Source organism: Pimephales promelas, chromosome 14 (assembly GCF_988280905.1).
Source record: "Pimephales promelas chromosome 14, fPimPro1.hap1.1, whole genome shotgun sequence".
Lineage (NCBI taxonomy): Eukaryota > Metazoa > Chordata > Actinopteri > Cypriniformes > Leuciscidae > Pimephales > Pimephales promelas.
This window is the reverse complement of record NC_142782.1, coordinates 33,487,647-33,507,446: the sequence shown is the minus strand read 5'-3', so window position 1 is coordinate 33,507,446 and position 19,800 is coordinate 33,487,647. Positions and strand designations below refer to the sequence as shown.

General features: G+C 36.1%; 1 protein-coding gene across 1 annotated transcript in view; it reads right to left on the bottom strand.

Annotated features, from left to right (window-relative positions):
- Positions 1-1,731: 1,731 nt before the first annotated feature.
- bicdl1 (BICD family like cargo adaptor 1) overlaps positions 1,732-19,800 on the bottom strand; it is a 31,590-nt gene continuing 13,521 nt past the window's right edge. The window contains exons 3-11 of the mRNA XM_039686346.2: positions 17,595-17,711; positions 17,461-17,472; positions 12,942-13,088; positions 11,124-11,303; positions 9,708-9,926; positions 9,487-9,630; positions 7,839-7,969; positions 7,046-7,166; positions 1,732-2,022 (exon numbers count right to left, since the gene is read on the bottom strand). Of these exons, the coding sequence (XP_039542280.2) occupies positions 1,852-2,022; positions 7,046-7,166; positions 7,839-7,969; positions 9,487-9,630; positions 9,708-9,926; positions 11,124-11,303; positions 12,942-13,088; positions 17,461-17,472; positions 17,595-17,711 (1,242 nt within the window). The 3' untranslated portion in view covers positions 1,732-1,851. The remainder of the gene's footprint in view (positions 2,023-7,045; positions 7,167-7,838; positions 7,970-9,486; positions 9,631-9,707; positions 9,927-11,123; positions 11,304-12,941; positions 13,089-17,460; positions 17,473-17,594; positions 17,712-19,800) is intronic.

Here is a 19,800-nt window from a genome sequence, read left to right as displayed (position 1 = left end):
ACGTCACGCTACACATCCTTCGAGTAATACCGCAGTACACATTGGGTCGGTCCACAGATTCCATCAGGGCCTGTGACTACAGCGTGACGCTGAAAACATTAGTCCTGAAGTCTAGTTCATCCTGAGTTGAGTCTCTAGCGAATCCCGTGATTTGTCGGTAAGCGGATGTTCCTCCGTCAGTCTCTGGCAGTGAGGTGAGGACGAGCTTTCCGAGGCACTCGCAGGGGAAACTGACCTCTGATAGGACTGGAGAATTCTGGGAACCCTGTTGAACAGACCCTGACGCAGGGCTGCGTCTCGTCAGATTCCTGTTCAGCTCCTGAAGCTTTCCGAGTGAGGTTTGAGGGTACAGATAAAGTGCAAAATGTCTCAAAAGCCGTCAGAGGACTCGTCCGTTAGCGCAGTGCTTCTCAACCGGTGGGTCGCGACCCAAAAATAGCTCTATGACTTTGCTTCTACAGTCAATTTTTGGGTGTTGAATTGCATATCAAATTTAGATTGCACTGTTTTAACAAAGTAACACATTTAAAGGAGTAGTTCACTTTTGAAAAAACTTTTGCTGATAATTTACTCACCCCCATGTCATCCAAGATGTCCATGTCTTTCTTTCTTCAGTCGAAAAGAAATTAAGGTTTTTGATGAAAATATTCCAGGATTTTTCTCCATATAATGGACTTCAATGGGAACCAAAAAGTCCAAGGTCCAAAAGACAGTTAATAACAGTTTCAGATGCAGCTTCAAATGTCTTTAAACAACACCAGGCGATGAATAAGGGTCTTATCATGCGAAACGATCGGTTATTTCAAAACTTATTCCAAAAATGTAACTTTTCTAAGGACAAATGCTAGCCTTTCTCCATTCTGTGAGGCGCGTTTGCAACGTCACGTAATACGTAATTACGTTCAAAAGGTCACGGGCGACGTAGCCGAAAGTACAGAGTCAGAGTGTTTACAAGTTGAACGCATAGGTTGAACGTGAAAACTAACTCAAACGCCGTTTACAAAAAAAGGAATTAAAAGGTAAAACAACGATGTCGGACGATTTTGATTCTGTACTTCCGGCTACGTCGCCCGTGACCTTTTGAACGTAATTACGTAATACGTGACGTTACAAACGCGCCTCACAATATATTACAAGGCTAGCATTTGTCCTTAAAAGTTACATTTTTGGAATAAGTTTTGAAATAACCGATCGTTTCGCATGATAAGACCCTTATTCATCGTCTGGTGTCGTTTAAAGAGCTGCATCTGAAACTGTTATTAACTGTCGTTTGGACCTCGGTTGGACCCCATTGAAGTCCATTATAAGGAGAAAAATCCTGGAATGTTTTCATCAAAAACCTTAATTTCTTTTCGACTGAAGAAAGAAAGACATGGACATCTTGGATGACATGGGGGTGAGTAAATTATCAGCAAAAGTTTTTTCAAAAGTGAACTACTCCTTTAATGTGATGCATATTTGTCAGTCATACAGTACATGGATGAAACTGATATTTACTGTTTGATTTTAATCTTAATCAAATTGCGGAAACAAGCAATATTCAATTAATTGCATTTATGAGATTCTGGATTTATTGATAAATGTGGTTATTGTGCATTTAAAACATTCAGTTTATGAGTACTATAAGTTGCATGGGGATTTTATATGAAATTCAAACACACATAAATTGAAATATAAAATCTATATTTATATTTTTCGAGTGCATCGACGCAATCAATCAAGGCATTTTAGTTGTGTTTTTTTTTTTTTAGGTTTGTACGATAAATGAGCAGCACCGGTTGAGAAGCACTGATTGTGTCTTTCGTTTGTTGTACCCTTCCTCACTGTCTTCCTCCATGTCTTCAGAGAATCTCAGTTCTTCTTGAAGAATGAAAAGAGGCGCTTGTCTCTGTCCGAGAGGCGATGGCCTCTTCTGGAAGAGGCGGCTCCTCCTCGCGACCCGCTGAAGGAGAAAGGAGGATCCTTCCACTCCTCCTGGTGTTTATCCATCAGTTGTTGATCGATAACTCTGTGCATATCATCCTGAGAGAGAGAGAGAGAGAGAGAGAGAGAGAGACATCAGCGCTGGACTTTGAGACAGAAAAGAGGCCACAGAAGACAGTCTGAGGTGAGTGAGAATGGATGAACATGAGTCCTGTGGGGCATGAAGGCTGTTTTCACACTGTTCTCTGAACGAAATTAAAACTATTAACTCTTTCCCCGCCTTGACGGAATTTTCCGGCTTTCCGTGTTTTCACTGTAATAGGGTAGGGGGCGCTATGACACATCTAATGAAAGAGCACAGAATCTCCTGATCAAAACACAGAAAGAAGCGATGGCACATGTAAATACACGAACATCAACATTAAACAGCAGATTCGTCAACACTGTCAGGACCCAGGACGAGCTTTGAGTGCGTTTGACTCGATCTACACCATCTGTGTTTTGATCATCGTTCTGAATCCCATATCAAAAATGTTGCTTTTTTTACTAAACTTACCCACTGATTTAAAAAAAAAAAGAATAAAACAATTTTGTTTAAAAGCTTATATATTTGTTTGATATATTGCATGTTCAGATATTCATAAAAAAATATTTTGGGGGGCATGTAAAATTTTCAAAAATGCTGGCCGTGACTGGCGACGTTTTTCGGAAACACTGGCAGGGAAATAGTTAAAACATTTTCAGTGACTGAAATAATATTAAATATAGATATTAGATTCAAATGAAAAACATGGATATTAGATAACTTTTTGGCAAATAACTGAAATAAATGTAATGCTTTATAACAAGGTCTTATTATCTAACATGACTATATACAGCATTTATTAACTTTTTTTCATGTCACTTCATCTTGTATTAAATAATATTAACCGATGCAGCTTTTGATTTTAAAAAAATGTATGAGTGAATGTTGAGATTAACAAAGATTATGTAGTATTTTATCATTGTTAGTTCATGTTAACTAATGTAGGTGAACCAATGAAACCTTATTGCAATGTGTTACAAAAAAACGTTACTAAAACTAAAGCTGGAATAAAAAATAAATGAAATAGAATAGAAATAAATGTAATAGCTAATTAGAAATATATAAAACAAAAAATTAACACTTGGTTAATTACATTAACATAACATGAACTAATAATGAGAAACACTTAAAAAGCGTTTATTAAACGTAATGTTAATTTCAATATTGTATCTGTTAATAAATTGCATTTTATTAACTAATGTTGACAGAGACTGACCTAGAGTTAGTTAAATTAATAAAATAAAATGACTAGAATTAAAACTGAAAACACCACAGTCGATACTAGGGATGGGCAACGATTAATCGCATCCAAAATAAAAGTTTGTGTTTACATAATATATGTCTGTGTAGTGTGTATAATTAATTTATATATATAAATACCCACACATGCATGTATATATTTAAGAAAAATGTGTTATTAATGTATCAAATATTTATATTTATATATAATATTAATTGTGAATAAATATATATAAAATATATACATGCACATATTTCTTAAAAATATACATGCATGTGTGGGTATTTATATATACAAATTAATTATACACACTACACAGACATATATTATGTAAACACAAACTTTTATTTATTTTTATTAATCGTTGCCCATCCCACAGTTCTCTTTTCACGCAAGCATTCTCTTATCATGTTTGCTCTAGTGTGAAAATGCCCTGAAGAACAACACCACAATGACATGAACGGCGACCTCGTGACCTCATGACCCGGGATGAACATGGATACGGGGAAGACGGCGAACCCGAGCTCACCTCTAAGGCAGGAGGGAGTTACCATAGGGGAGAAGGGGTCTGTATGGAAGCTGAGAAAGGCCACTAGATCAGAAACCACAAGAGCCACACAGTGAACAGCCCTGAGGAGGCAAACTGCAGGCGGAGAGAGAGAAAGAGAGAGAGAGGGGGAAGCTAAGAGTTAAACACACACACACACACACACACACACTCACGGGATACTGGTGAGGCAGAGCGACAGAACCGCTGATCTTTGCTTTAATATGAGGAGAAGGACAGATGACCACACACTCAAACGGACACACTGACAGCTAAAGTCAACATGAAACTGCACTCACAACACATTAAACATCTGTAATGGACCATAGTTCCCTTTTAATCTGTGACTGGAAACTCATGAGCATTTACACGGATCCCAATAGTAATGTCTTTTTCAAATCTATTATTATCTTATATTGCCGTAAACTTTATAAATGTGAACGTTATCTGGCTTTAAATTACCATTAACTACTGATTATATTTTCCAAATGTTGTCATGTACAATAGTAAATTTTTTAATGTCGTGAAAGCATGATTTTCATCAAGACCAACTTATTTTGTGAGATGGACCAAGAAAACCTTTTTACAATTTTTATCACAAGTGCATCGGCAACACTTTATAATAAGGTTAACTTTAGTTAGCAAACATCAACTAACAATCAGCAATATATATATTTTAGAGCGTTATTAATCTTTGTTAATGTTAGTTAGTAAAAATAGAATTGTTCATTGTTTGTTCATGTTAGATCACAGTGCATTAACTAATGTTACCAAATACAACTTTTGATTTTAATAATGTATTAGTAAATGTGAACAAAAAGTGTTACCTATGACTTTTATAGAGCGGTTACATACAAAACTGTTTAGTCCTTGAATTTTGAAAGGTGAATTTTATAAAAATGAGGGCTGTCAAATGATTCATCACGATTAATCGCATACAAAATAAAAGTTTTGGTTTACATGTGAGTGTACTGTGTATAATTATTTTATATATATATATATATAAATACACACACATGCTTGTATATATTTAAGAAATATTTTAATGTATATATATATAAAATTTATATTATATATAAATATTTTATATTTAAATAATATTTTTTTCTTTAACATAAATGCATGTGTGTGTATTTATATATATACCTATAGTATATATATACACAAAATAATTATACACAGTGCACCCACATATATTATGTAAACAAAAACGTTTATTTTGGATGCGATTAATCACGATTCATCGTTTGACAGCCTAATAAATATTTTTGTAAAATGTTAAGTCTGTATCTGCCCGTGAAGCTGATATAACAATACATTTAAATACATCCAACCAACATCATGTACAGTAATAGCCTGAAACAAAGACTAAATACATATTTGACTTCTGATTGACATTGACTGTACAGTCTAGGTGACGACATCCAAAAAAAAAAGAAAAAAATAGAGAAACTGTTTTAGTACATTTAGATTTTTTAATATTACAAAAACATTTAGATTTTGTTTAGATGGTATGGATTAATGAATTGTGTTCAATAAGATCAGGAACGCGTCGTAAAGTAAATACAGTCAATGTTGACTTCATGTTGACTTTAAGGATAAAGGGCCAAAGGAGAGAGAAACAGACAGAGAGAAAGAGGCTGACCGCTGCCATTCATTACAGTTTAGCATCACAAAAGCTCATTTACTGTGTTAATGAATGTAGCACGTAAATCTCGCCAGTCTTTTCACAGAACGAGGGTTACCATCACGACAGTGGGTTGGAGTTCTTGAATGGCTATTTGTAATCTGAATGTCTAATATGGCACACAAATTTCTCATGATCTGACCGCTTGAATTTTACAGTGTATGTCGGTGTATGTGAGGTAAATGTAAAGCGCTTTGGTGGCCGTTGGGTCTGTTAAAGCACTATATACTGTAAATGCAGTCCATTTCACCAGTTACCATTTTACAGGATAGTCAGGAGACGTGTGTCGTGTTCTTAAAGGGATACTCCACTTTTTTTGGAAATAGGCTCATTTTACAACTCCCCCAGAGTTAAACTGTTGAGTTTTACCGTTTTTGAATCCATTCAGCCGATGTCCGGTTCTGGCGGTACCACTTTTAGCATAGCTTAGCATACATCATTGAAGTGGCTAAGACCATTAGCATTTCTCAAAGAAAAAAAAAATGACCAACGAGTTTTAATATTTTTCCTATTTAAAACTTGACTCTTCTGTAGTTACGCCGTGCACTAAGACCGACGGAAAATGTAAAGTTGCGATTTTCTAGGCTGATGGCTAATAATTCCTGCGTAATAATCAAGAAACTTCACTGCCGTACCATGAGTGCAGCCGGCGTAATGATATGGGGTCAGGCTAATACCGAGCTGGGGACTATTTTCAGGCGCTGCGTCATATCATTACACCTACTGCAAGTTTTAAATAGGAAAAATATCGACACTCTTTGGTCCTTTTTTTGCTTTGAGAAATGCTAATGGTCTAGTCCACTTCAATGATGTATGCTAAGCTATGCTAAAAGTAGTCCCGCCAGAATTGGAGATCGACTGAATGGATTCAAAAACGCTAAAACTCAACATTTTAACTCTGGGAGAGTTGTAAAATGAGCCTATTTACAGAAAAAGTGGAGTATCCCTTTAAACGGTCCGCCTGGAAACAAAGCCGCTTTGATGCCAAACCCCCTCGTGGAAAAAGAAAACCGTCATGTTTAAATCTGTGACGATGAGCGCTAATCAGGATCAACTAAATGCTGGATTTTAAAAGTATGTGAAGTTCATGTTCATAGACGTCTAAGAGTTTTGCATGCCTTTCTGTTATTGTAGGGACATCAACGTTACATTTTCACACCCCTAAACATGCTGCGTAATAAAACGAACAGTGATTGGTTGCTTTACATGTCAGTCAGTTGGCCTTTGGGTTAGGGTTAGGGTTAGGGTGTGGTCCTTGCCCAATGAAAGCTGTGTTGGAGTTTCCAACCCTTCTGCCATCAGTCTGAAGCTCTGGCTATGCGAAACCCCACGGCACCAATGTTAACAAGCACGTTAAAGACCACAGTTAAATTGGTGCCGTGACCCGGATGGGAGTGAGGTTTATTGTGCGGTCTTTGTCTGACATTCAATTACACCATTGGTATTGCTCCATGGGATGAATAGTTTGTGTTCCCCACAGGTTTTACCTTTGCATTTGTTAGTAATATGTTGTGTCTAATAACATTCTGTAATGGGATTCATTGGAGAGAGAGTGAGACTAACCTGCCAGGCTTCTAACTGCTGAGACAGGTTGAGTTTCTGCTGTATCGCATCCAACAGCTGACTGTTCAAAGACATGATGTCTATCTTACACTTCGCCAGCTCCATCTCCACGGCTTTCTTCCTGTAACAGGGAAGACGAGAAACGAAAGAGTCAATGAACTGCATCGTGAATGGCAGAATGGTGTCCCAGAGGGAGAGGCTGCCAAAACATGGTGGCCTGAAAAGTTTTTGGTTCATTTGTCAACTGCTGGTCACTTGATTTCAGGAATTAGTCACATCTGTTGTAAGTAAAAGAATTGCGCTTGTAGTGTACTTCTTATCTTAAAAGTATATATTTAAAAAAAAAAAAACTTTACTTGCATATAACTTTACTTGTGAGTTTGGAGAAGACGCACCATCTTTGTCCAGGTCATGTGACCTTGAGAACGTAATGCTTTACGACCGTCACGTGACCACAAGCTCGGAAGAGTCAAGGAAAAGAAAACAAGAAACTGACCGTGTGAGAAAACCGAGTCTCACTCGGTCAGGCTTTCACTTAAAATAGGAGCTCTTAAAGGGGCCACACCTTATTTACGACAGTACAAGTACTCCACAGCGACTCTAGGGGTCGCATTTGACAAAATGGAATTCCTACACTTTATTAAGTGTCAAAAACTCGTATGTATACTCTTTAAAGTATAATCTTTGCTTAAGGTAGCCTACTCTTTTTAAAAGTATGCTAAAGTGTCCTTCCTTACAGGCTGAAGTATAATATTAAGCAAAAAATGTGTAAATGTGTGTCAGTCATACTTACTTGGTAATGGCTTCATCTCTGTCTCGTATCGCACTCTGTAACCGCTCGCTGGGTTCGTGGACTTCCGCCATCGCTCTCAACCTCTCGTTCTCTTCCCTTGAAGAAGAAACTTCCACCGAGAGCAGCGCCACCTGTAGGATCCGAAGAAGAACCAGAGGACGGATGAATCGATGAGCTCAGGTGTTTATATAAGGCCTGGCCCCACACGCCAAATAATGTCCGATTGCTAAATTGTTGCTATGTTGAATGCGGCTGCAGATTTTGAAGGGGAATCATGGATGCCAGCTCGAACCCCGCCCACAACATTTTTTGGTTGGGAAGTTCGGTCTGGATTCGACCCATTGAGGAGTAATGGGCTCTATGCACGGCGGTATTTCCGATGAAGATGTAAGGATGCTCGATAACTTCCGCCGATCGTAGAGTCCAATGCAATACCGAGAATTTATTTTGAATTTTATACTCCATGGTTATACTAAAGAAACGTTAGTCACAAAAACAGATAAAACTGACACCCTTCGTTGTGTTAATGCTTCTTTTTAAAATTATATTAAATAAACATAACTATATATAAAATTACATCTAAACGTATGTACGTTTTGTTTCAAAGACAATAGCAAACTGACATTGAATCAACGTGGAAACATGACATCGAAACAACGTTGATCTGACATTGTTTTGCTCATCGAATTAACGTTGAACCAACGTCAGACGCGTCATTCTTTCAAAACTAACGGAAAATCAACTTGAAATCAACGTTATGAAAGCAAACCAATTTTCGATTTTCATTTAACTTTGAAGAATGCCGCGTCTGACGTTGGTTCAACGTTAATTCAATGAGCAAAATCAACGTTGTTTCGATGTCATGAGAGACGTCGTTTCCATGTTGATTCAATGTCAGTTTGCTGTCTGGGGAAGACAGTACATTTTGAAGACTCTGCCATAATTTTCCTCAGTTTTCCTCCGCTTCAATCTCCACAACCGAAATGGACGAGCATCCTTGCGTCAAATGCGGAACTTATGCGTGCATATAGCCCATTAGTTCAGAAATGGTCGGGCCAATCAAATTGCCAGGGCGGCTTTATACAATGATGGACAGATGATATGCAGTTACGTAATCATCACGTCATCAAAGAGCGCTTGGGTTGAACTGGTTTCCCTCAAAGATGGCCGCCGCTGGAGAACTGAGATGTATAGATTCTGCTATCGCGTCTGTTGTAAAAGAAATCGACAGCGCATTCATTTTAAAAGACGAACAGAGAACTGCAATCAAGGCATTTGCCGATCGGAAAGATGTGTTTGCCGTCCTTCCAACGGGATTCGGCAAAAGTTTAATTTATCAGCCGTCTCCGATGGTCGCTAAGAAGACGGGACGTGACGAAAACCCTGCGGTCGTTGTGGTTTCTCCATGGAGGACCAAGTAAAAGAAGCAACACTCATTATTTGTGTAGTTGAGTTCTGTTGACAACTATGCGTAGCTCAACATACGTCACTTACTGCCTTGCTCTGATTGGTTGTAGGTTTATCCAATTGGGATTGCACAGTCGCGGAAAGCTCAACCCGAAAGCGAGCAAACCAAACTCCCGGATTTTGAAAACCAAATGTGACCGCCATGGCGTAAGTGTGTATGTATGGATGTGTGTGTGTGTACCTGATTATGGAGCTGTAGCGCCTCCTCCTGGCTTGTGTGTGTTTTTTCCTGCTCCTGTTCGAAAAGTTCTCTGAGTTCTCGCAGCTCCTCGCTCAATTTACGAACCTGCTCTTCCAGAACCTCCTCGTCACTGCGCCGTGAACCCTAAACGCATGCAAACTCGTTGAATAGTGTGAATTTGACTAGAGACAACTTTCAGATTTGGATGTGATGATTGTTACCGTAGATTCATTGCCGTCCAGCAGGTTTTGTGTGAGTCTGCGCAGCTCCAGAAGATTAGCGGGCAAACCACCCACGGGGACGTCTTTTGCCGACAACGTCTCCGAGGACTCATCCATGGAGGAGTCTGTGGATAAGGCGGAGTCTGTGATGTCACTTCCTCTGAGCTGTGAGCAGATGGACCGCACCTGACAGTAAGCCTCCCACAGCTGCAGCCGGAGCTAAAGGGACGGAAAGAGTGTTTGTGATTGCACTTTTTAAAGATCATTTTATAGGAATTTGTTCTTGCAAAAAGCTGAGCACATTTAAGAGCTGAGCACATCTAGAAAAATGCATATTCGCTATAAACTACAACATGCATTCCATGAATTTTTTAAAATGTTATCAGTTCGATTACAGTACTCCTCCAGGACTGTCAATTTAAAAGTCCCTGATATATCCTGGTTTTCCAGGAGTGTTGAATCCATGAGTCTTCAGTGAAAGGAGACCAATCCTGTTCATTCTGCAAGGTATTTATATTGTTTGTTTTTCATTTTAAAGGAGTAGTTCACTTTTAAAAAAACTTTTGCTGATAATTTACTCACCCCCATGTCATCCAAGATGTCCATGTCTTTCTTTCTTCAGTCGAAAAGAAATTAAGGTTTTTGATAAACGTTCCAGCATTTTTCTCCATATAATGGACTTCAATGGGAACCAAACAGTTCAAAGTTTCAGTGCAGCTTTAAACGACACCAGACGATGAATAAGGGTCTTATCAAGCGAAACGATCGCTCATTTCAAATATAGATAAAAAAGTTTAAGTTTTATAAGCACAAATGCTCGCCTTGCTCTGTTCTGTGACGTTCGTGACTCTCCTGTTCGAACTCGTTCATCAAAATGAACAAATCTTTTTTCTAATCATTTCGTTCGTTGAATGAACCAAATGACTCGAAAAAACATTTGTTCATTTTGATGATATCCATTATATGGAGAAAAACCTGGAATGTTTTCATCAAAAACCTTAATTTCTTTTCGACTGAAGAAAGAATGACATGGACATCTTGGATGACATGGGGGTGAGTAAATTATCAGCAAAAGTTTTTTTTTAAAGTGAACTACTCCTTTAATACTTAATACATTTATTTTTTTGACTTGGGCCATTTGTTTGCCAATGATATATACTGTATATGGTCGAAGGGCACAAATTATGGCATTTGTTTTGTAGCCTGGCTAACGTCAGACCTCCTCTCATTAACACTGAGATGTGGTTAGGCAACTTCTCGTATTGCTGCTCTGTGATTGGTCCCCTAGATGAGGCAAAAATTTGGTCCATGCTATCCAGACTGTGATAAAATCGCACAGTATGGGGAAACCCAGGCTACTTATTCTGTAGAATTAGCCCAAATATTGCGCAAGTAAAGCGTGTGTGTCCGCTGTACCTGCTCTCTCTCCTGCTCCAGCTCCTCCTGCTCCATGCTCTGCTCGATCTCACAGAGAAGACTGTGTGGGTTTGGACTGAAGCCCTGGAGACTGTGTTCCTCCGTCAGCTCCTCCACGCGAGCGCTCAGGTTCCTGTGGGACACGCGCACCTCCTGCAGCTCCAGCTGGCTCTGCCGCAGCTGTACCAACACACACACACACACACCTGAGGGAGTATACCGGCCGGGGCTAAACACAGGCTGGTGGCCGAGGGGTGTTTACTTTAGTTAACTCGGAGCAAGCTTTCTTTATACATCATCTGTTATCGTGTAAATACGCGTATTTGTCACCTATGATTCATTCATTCCACTACCGGACGTGTCTGATAATAGAATTAAATCAGTGTTTTTAATGTAGTGATTCATCTCTCAATGTTATGCTCTATTTTAGACCAATGATATGACCGAACATTACTTTAAGCACTAAAAAAGCACTATTAATTTATTTAGAGGTAAATCTTTTTTTTTTTTTTTTGAAGCGATTAATGACTTTTTAAGAACAGAGCGCTCAGTAAATCAGAGAACTGGAGGCCGTCCAGCATTATAATACACTGACTCAAACTATCAAACACGCAAAACAATGAACTACTAAATCTATAATAGCACTGAATTAAATGGAACAAGAAAAATAATGACAATTTTTTTTTCTGTCTTTGCGCCATATGTCAGTTTGGTTTGAGTTTTCAATGATTTCCTTTCATTCAAATTTCATTTCAATATAATGCATGAACGGACAAAACTTGTCGATTTACAGTGCCAGTCCAAATTAACTGCACGATTTAAAGAGAAAATTAAAAGCTGCAAGACAAGTAAAGGCTGTTTTAGGACAATTAAAGATTTTTGCATTATTGCATTACTTTTAATAAATAAGACCCACTGTAATCTTTTCACTTTTTTATGGCCAGAAATTCGAAGCATATTACATTTCAAATATATGTTGTAAACAATGTGGCTTCATGAAATATATATTTTTTTATATTTAAATTATATTTCACTTAAACCTTCAAATATCAAAATATATCCCAAAATGGGCTTTAAGGGGCAAGAAAATACATTTCTAAATATTGTGTGTAAATTCAGTTTATATATATATATATATATATATATATATATACACACATTTTCCCGACAATAAAAATATATTTCGATTGACAGGTTGATATAAAAATGGCTCAAAAATATATAAGATATCTGTAAATATATTTCAAAATATTTTTTTATTGCATCTGTTTTTTTCCTCCAATAAAAATATATTAACAACGCAAAGTACATTTGAAGAAACTAAATATTTAAGAGTTGTTTTCAGAGCAAATGATGTATATTTATATTATAAAAAATAATGTTTTACTTTTATAATATTTTTATAATTTTTATTTATTTTTATATTAAATATATATATTTATGTATAATATTTTTATAATGTTATTTATTTATATATATAAATAAATAAATAAATAAAAATTATAAAAATATTATAAAAGTAAAACATTATTTGTTATGATACTGGCAAAATAATAAGTCATAAATCCCATATATTTAAAAATATTCAAACATGAAAAGAATAGGGGTAATATATATATATATATATATATATATATATATATATATATATATATATATGGGATTTATGACTTATTTTGTCAGTCCAATCATATACAGTTTTGCTTGTCATGTTGTTTAGTGAAAAACCCTGATGAAGAAGATGTTTGTTTTGTTCATGTTGTTTAGTGAGAAACCCTGATGAAGAAGATGTTTGTTTGGCGTGTGACAGCCGCTCACCTGCAAGTCCTTCTCGTGACACTGTTTCTCCAGCACCAGCGTTCGCTCTCTCAGCTCGTCCACCGTGTTCTGCATCTGCTCGTTCTCCTCCAGCATGGCGGTCACACGTCTCTCCAGTTCCTGCTTACGCTCCGACAACATCTGAATCTGCCCAACGAGAGCGGGAAACATCATCATCAATGATCATCAGGATTCATCTGAGGTATTCAGACCAAAACATCGGCAAACTTTAAACAATGCTTGTCTTAAAGAGTGAAGATTACAGTATATGATCAGGTTTTCAAGAAAAACTGGAGTGTGTTTATTGGGTTATGTTGGACTCGGGTGTTGTTGGAATGCCGTGTTGCCAGGCTTCATCAGAAGGGAGTCACGAACACCTCCATAGTCAGGAATGTGCGCTTGATAACGGGAATATTTCTGTTCAAAACACCCCATGAAAATGTTGTGTTTCAAGTATCATTATCATCTCACTGGTTTCTCCTACACTGGTGCAGAAACAATTTTTCACACAAGTAACACATTCATTAATTGAATTTGGAATGTATTGACATTGAAAAAAAGCACACACACACAAAAAAACAAATATTATCTCTGCAAAAATGCTTTTCTTACTTAGTATTTTTGTCTTTTATCCAGTCCAAATATCTAAAAAAAAAAAATACTTCAATCAAGATGCAATTACTAGATTATTAAAATGACAAGATATTGTCTTTAAAAAATAAAATAAATCAAGCAAAATGATCTGCCAGTGGGGTAAGAAATATTGTTTGTTTTAGGCAAAAAAAAAAATCTTGTCGTTTTAATAGTAAATGCATCTTTAAGAATTTTTATTTGGACTGGAAACGAGAAAAATACTAAGATAAGCATTATATAATTCAGAATCAGTATTTTAGTTTGATTAGTTTGAATTTGCTTTTATTTTTTATATTTTTTTTAAGTAATGTGCTTTTGTCATATTATTATTTTATTATTATTTAGTATTGCTAAATAGGGTTTATTTTTTATTTTACTTTTAGTTAGTTTCCGTTTTAATGTATTTCCATTAAATAATTCAATTTTTTAGTTATTATTATTATTATTTAGTATTGCTAAATAGGGTTTAACTTTTTATTTTATTTTACTTTTAGTTAGTTTTTCGTTTTAATGTATTTCCACTAAATAATTCAAATTTTTAGTTTTTATTATTATTATTATTTAGTATTGCTAAATAGGGTTTAATTTTTTTTATTTTACTTTTAGTTAGTTTTCGTTTTAATGTATTTCCATTAAATAATTCAATTTTTTAGTTATTATTATTATTATTATTATTTAGTATTGCTAAATAGGGTTTAATTTTTTATTTTATTTTACTTTTAGTTAGTTTTTCGTTTTAATGTATTTCCACTAAATAATTCAAATTTTTAGTTTTTATTATTATTATTATTATTTAGTATTGCTAAATAGGGTTTAATTTTTTATTTTATTTTACTTTTAGTTAGTTTTCGTTTTAATGTATTTCCACTAAATAATTCAAATTTTTAGTTTTCAAATAATGTTTATATTTATTTATTTCAGCTTTATTTCAATTAACAGAAATTATTAATAGTTTCAGCCAACAATAATAACCCTGATATGAATCTAATGAGAATCATCATTCAGAATTTGAAGAGGAGATTGTGTTTAATTGTCTTGAAAATAATATCAAACTTAATCTGACTGGTCCTAAAATAGGTTTCGTTTACTTTAGGCTACATATAATGTCTTGTTTGTTTGTTTTATGTTGAAATGTGACCAAGACAAGGTAGGTCCCTAGAAAAGTACCTCAAAAAAGAGTGTGTGTGTGTGTGTGTGCAGCGCTTGAAAAGAACATGAGCAGAAGTTTTGGTGTCTCTCCCTCATGTAATGACCTAGATCTGCTAACCTATTTCAGCAGCACTGAGGGATTCTGGGTGATTCACTGTACGCCACACCTGGACTTTTAATGCATACTTCTGCTTATCTTCAAACTAATTTGAAATCAGCCTTACGAGACAGTGACACTGGTGTATTTATGTGCTGGTCGGCCCAGAAGCGTCGTGGATGGGAACAGACACCCATTTCTCAGTGTCTGGCACTGGCGGTATTTTCGGGAACACCCAGACATTGCAGCATTTGCTCTTAAAATAGAACAGAAGTTTTCCTCTCTCGAGTACACACACTTCACATGGGAGAATTGCTACTAATGAGCCTTTAGCTTTAGTGTACTGACAGGTGATCCATGCTTTCATGTTGTTTACACCCAATTATGACCCGAACATCTGAATCCAGACTCATCAAAATATTTCCCAATCTTCTATTGTCCAGTTTCAGTGAGTCTCAGCTTACATGTGTTTCTTCTGCTGCTGGAGCTCTTCTGCTTCCAGGTTTGGTGTGTTGTGTGTTCAGAGATGCTCTTCTGAAGAACTGAAGCTCACTGGATATTTCCTTTCATTCTCTGTGTGTGAAAATCCCAGTAGATTAGCAGTCTCTGAAAACTGAGACCAGCTCATCTGACACTTTCAAGTCACTTAAATCACCTGATGCTCAGTTTGAACTTCAGCAGATCGTCTTGATCATGTTTACATCTACATTGAGTGTCTGCAATGTGATTGGCTGATTAGATATTAGTGTTAATGAGCAGTTGAACAGGTGACCTAATAAAGTGGCCTTGTTCTCTGCTAATTCATCTCTGCTTCTTTATACTGTAGGTCGTCTCTAGTGATCAGAGAGAGAGTGAGACTGATCCTGTAAATCAGCTCTGGTGTGAAGGACAGCACATCCCTGTATCGACCACTAATCTGTGAGTAACACTTCATCTCAGTACTGTGTGTAAATCTGGTGGAACCATAAATCAGTGATGAATCAGATGCTATTATTATGGTACTTTGATATACAGTGGGGTCCAAATGTCTGTGACATTGTAATTTTTTCCACTTTTTTTAACTTCAAAGTTTGTCGTTTATTTGTGAAATGTATTAGCAATTTCTAAGTGAAAATTTTTTCAAATTAAATCCTATAGCAATTTTTTAAACCCTTATATCTTATATCAAAATATAGTTGGGAAGAGACAACATGGTTTACACATGCATACAAAACCAGACATGCATTAGATGCGGATGTACCGGTATGTATTGAAGATTGTTTTAAGTGACATCAGCAACCCTATAATTTAAATAAACCCCGCCCCCGGGTCCGGGAACGCGATATATATATTATCAAGACAGAATATGCTAATTAATGACTAGAAGATAACTACACATCAGCTACATATTCATTCAGAAATGTCCTGTTGTCACTTCATGAGTCTCTCTATCACTGACATCATCTGATTGGCTAAAAGGTTTTGAAATTTTCAGTGCATATGTGTGTGAGGTAAAAGGACACAAGCTGTTGTAGCTCCGCCCCCTGCGCCGGCAGCAGCAGCTCATTTGCATTTAAAGGAACACACACAAAAACGCTGCGTTTTTGCTCACCCTAAAAAAGTGACAACTTTAACATGCTATATAAAAATATCCGTGGGGTGTTTTGAGCTAAAACTTCACACACACTCTGGAGACATATTTTACGTATTGTGAAAGGGCATTATACCACTCCTTTAATGATGGCGATCTCAATCTGTAATTATTGATTACATAATAAGGAATTATATCACTCCAAAATTATTTAATATTACTGATTAGTTGAGCTTGTTTCCATATTAGTTATTAGTAGTAGCTGAAGTGTTAATATAGTACTACTCATTAGTCCTGCATTACTTCCTGCATAGTAACATGTTCATATTAAAGGGATAGTTTACTTTTTTGATATGTTTTAAACAATATAAGTACTGTTCATTTTCTCACACAAACCGTTCGTTTCGGCCATCAATGTGTACTTACATTTACGAGTCATTAAATCATGTTTCTATGACATGGACCCCATAGGTCTCCATTATACTGTATGACTGACAGACTAAAAATATCAAAATTGAAAATACTGCGGAAACAAAGACACCTACCTCTTGGATGCCCTTGAGGTAAGATAAAACATATCAAAAATTAATTTCAAAGTGAGCTATCCCTTTAATGATTGCCAATTATGCTATGCTGACTTTGGCTACTGATGCTTTTGGGAAACACATGGAGGAATATTTCCACTGAGCTTGTCGCAATGCATTTTGGGGTCTCACAAATTGTATATAGCTCTCTCGTTAGGGAGATCGCGATAATAGCTAATCTACAGATCTGCATTTTTCGGCTTAAAACAGTTTCCTCAGTTCAGAGTTGAGCAAAGCTTGATTTGAGATAGTTGTTCTGAACAGACCAGAATCCATTGATGACGGCCCGTGAAACTCGAGCTGGCATTGTTTGTCCTGCGCTGTCACATCAGAGACTCCAGGAGCCAATTACATGGCCATCTTTCATTGATGAGTTAGCGAGAAGTATGACATAAGAAAGCAATCAGGATATGATCCAGCAGTGTTTTGCATCACATCACAGAACACACACATGCAGAAAGGAGGAAGCGGTTTGTGAGCACTTACTTCAAGCCTTTGCTGTTTAGTGGATGATACAAATAATCATTTGAGGAAGGAAAACAGAGGAAAGCAGATTTTGAAATATATCATGGTGTCATGACTCTGTAAATAAATAAGATCCGCATCCCATAATGCCTCACCTCGGCCTGTAGGGTCTCGAGGCGCGTCATGTGCTGGTTGGTGGAGATGCTTTTCTCTTTGAAATCATCCCGTAAAGAATGAACCTGAGTAGACAACTGTTTCTCCACCTCGGCGGCCTGCGGACACAAACACAGAAAATTGTTTTAGCGTCTCATAGATGTAGTCTATATAGGCTGCTTGTACTGTATGTGAAGTATGAGTATATAAATTGCCTGTATGAACGAATTACCAGGACATTTGCCAAAACCACTGGATGAATTTGGAATAGCACTTTCTATTAAACCTCGCAGCCAGTGTGTGAGATACTGTATCCCACAATGCAATGCACTTGACTCTTTATTTCCAGGGTCATTTTTTATTAGACAAAATTTTGTTGAATTAACAATTATTATTATTGCTTTACAAGGTACTTGAATTTACAACTAGCCACTGGATTTAACAATTAGTTTATTTCATTTATATTTTGATATTTTATAGGGCTGTCAAATGATTAATTAATCGCGATTAATCGCATCCGAAATAAAAGTTTGTGTTTACATAATATATGTGGGTGCACTGTGTATAATTATTTTATATATATAAATACACACACATGCTTGTATATATTAAAGAAATATTTGTCTGTATATGGATTTATATATAATTTATATTATATATAAATATAAATATTTTATGTATAAATAATATTTTTTTCTTAAATATACATGCATGTGTGTGTATTTATATATACAAAATAATTATACACAATGCACCCACATATATTATGTAAATAATACAAACTTTTATTTTGGATGCGATTAATCGTTTGACAGCCCTAATATTTTAACAAGTCCCCGGCTGCATAATACATTTTTAGCAATCAATTTAAACTTCTTAATTTATTATTATTACAAACCTTACAAGGCACTGTGCTGATATGACTGACTTTGAGCCACTGTTTTTAACAATTTGTTTATTTTATTATAATGTTGTTTTTGTTGTTGTTGTTTTACAAAATCCGGTTTACAAGATATCCAGCTGAGACTGTGGGTGTTTTTGAGCCAGTGGATTAGCTAAAGTTTGCCAGATTAATGGCATTCGGAAATTACTAGCATGTTAAATAGATATAGATCAGTGTTGTGCAAGTTACTTCCAAACTGTAATACATTAGGTATTACTTGTTACTGTTATTTAAAAGTAATTCATTACCTTACAATATTACTGTCTCAGAATTGTAATGCGTTACATTACTCATGTATTACTTTTGAGTTACTTTCACCAAAATAACTAAGTAGAACTTAACTTTGGGGCTGTAACGATATGCAATATGAAACCGAAATCGCGATTCGCCACACGACTCAGATCCACGAACCTACAGAATCGCGACACACCTCTTCCAACTCCAGCGTTATTCTCCTTACCGTCCATATCCAATGCTGCCTTATCAAAAAAAAAAATGCAGTCAAAACTTGAAATAAAAATTCTCAGAAAATACATGTATTGAAACGTATATAGGCTACTTCCTTAAAGGACTCCAGACATTAGACAAATATCAGTCTATGTTTTATTTTTAATATTAGGGAAAAGACACACATTCATGCGTGACAAAAAAATAGGAGGCAAAATATATTTTTTGTAATTCTGTTAATTACACTGCGCAAATCGGATGAGGAAGGGTTGGCTCTCCAGTCTCCATAGACCTTAAAATATTCATTTTATTTTAGTTTTCGTGTTCGCATTTATGAGGAAAAAACAATGTTACAGACGCGACCGCTCTGAACTGGCACTGAAAGACTGCTTTAAAACTTTCACACAGTCTGTTGCCTTTAAGAAGTTAAAGCAGACAATAGGCTACACTGTAATACAACTGTAATACAAGCCTCACTGAACATGTAACGAGTAAAATATTACTGAAAATTGATTAGTAATGCCTTACACTACTGCGTTACAGCAAAAAGTAATATGTTACTGTAATGTATTACTTTTGTAATGCGTTACTCCCAACACTGATATAGATATAGACCAGATGAGCCTGTTACAGGAATTAAGACAGAATTAACACCTTCTTGCTATCTTCATAATGTTAGCTCAACAGTAAGCCTGCGAACGTTATATTTTTTCATACAGAATTGTATTAAAAGAAAAACAAAGCCTGTTGCTGGCCTAATAATCTATGAGCATGAGTCATATTACTGAGAAACCCTACCTACACACACACACACGCCC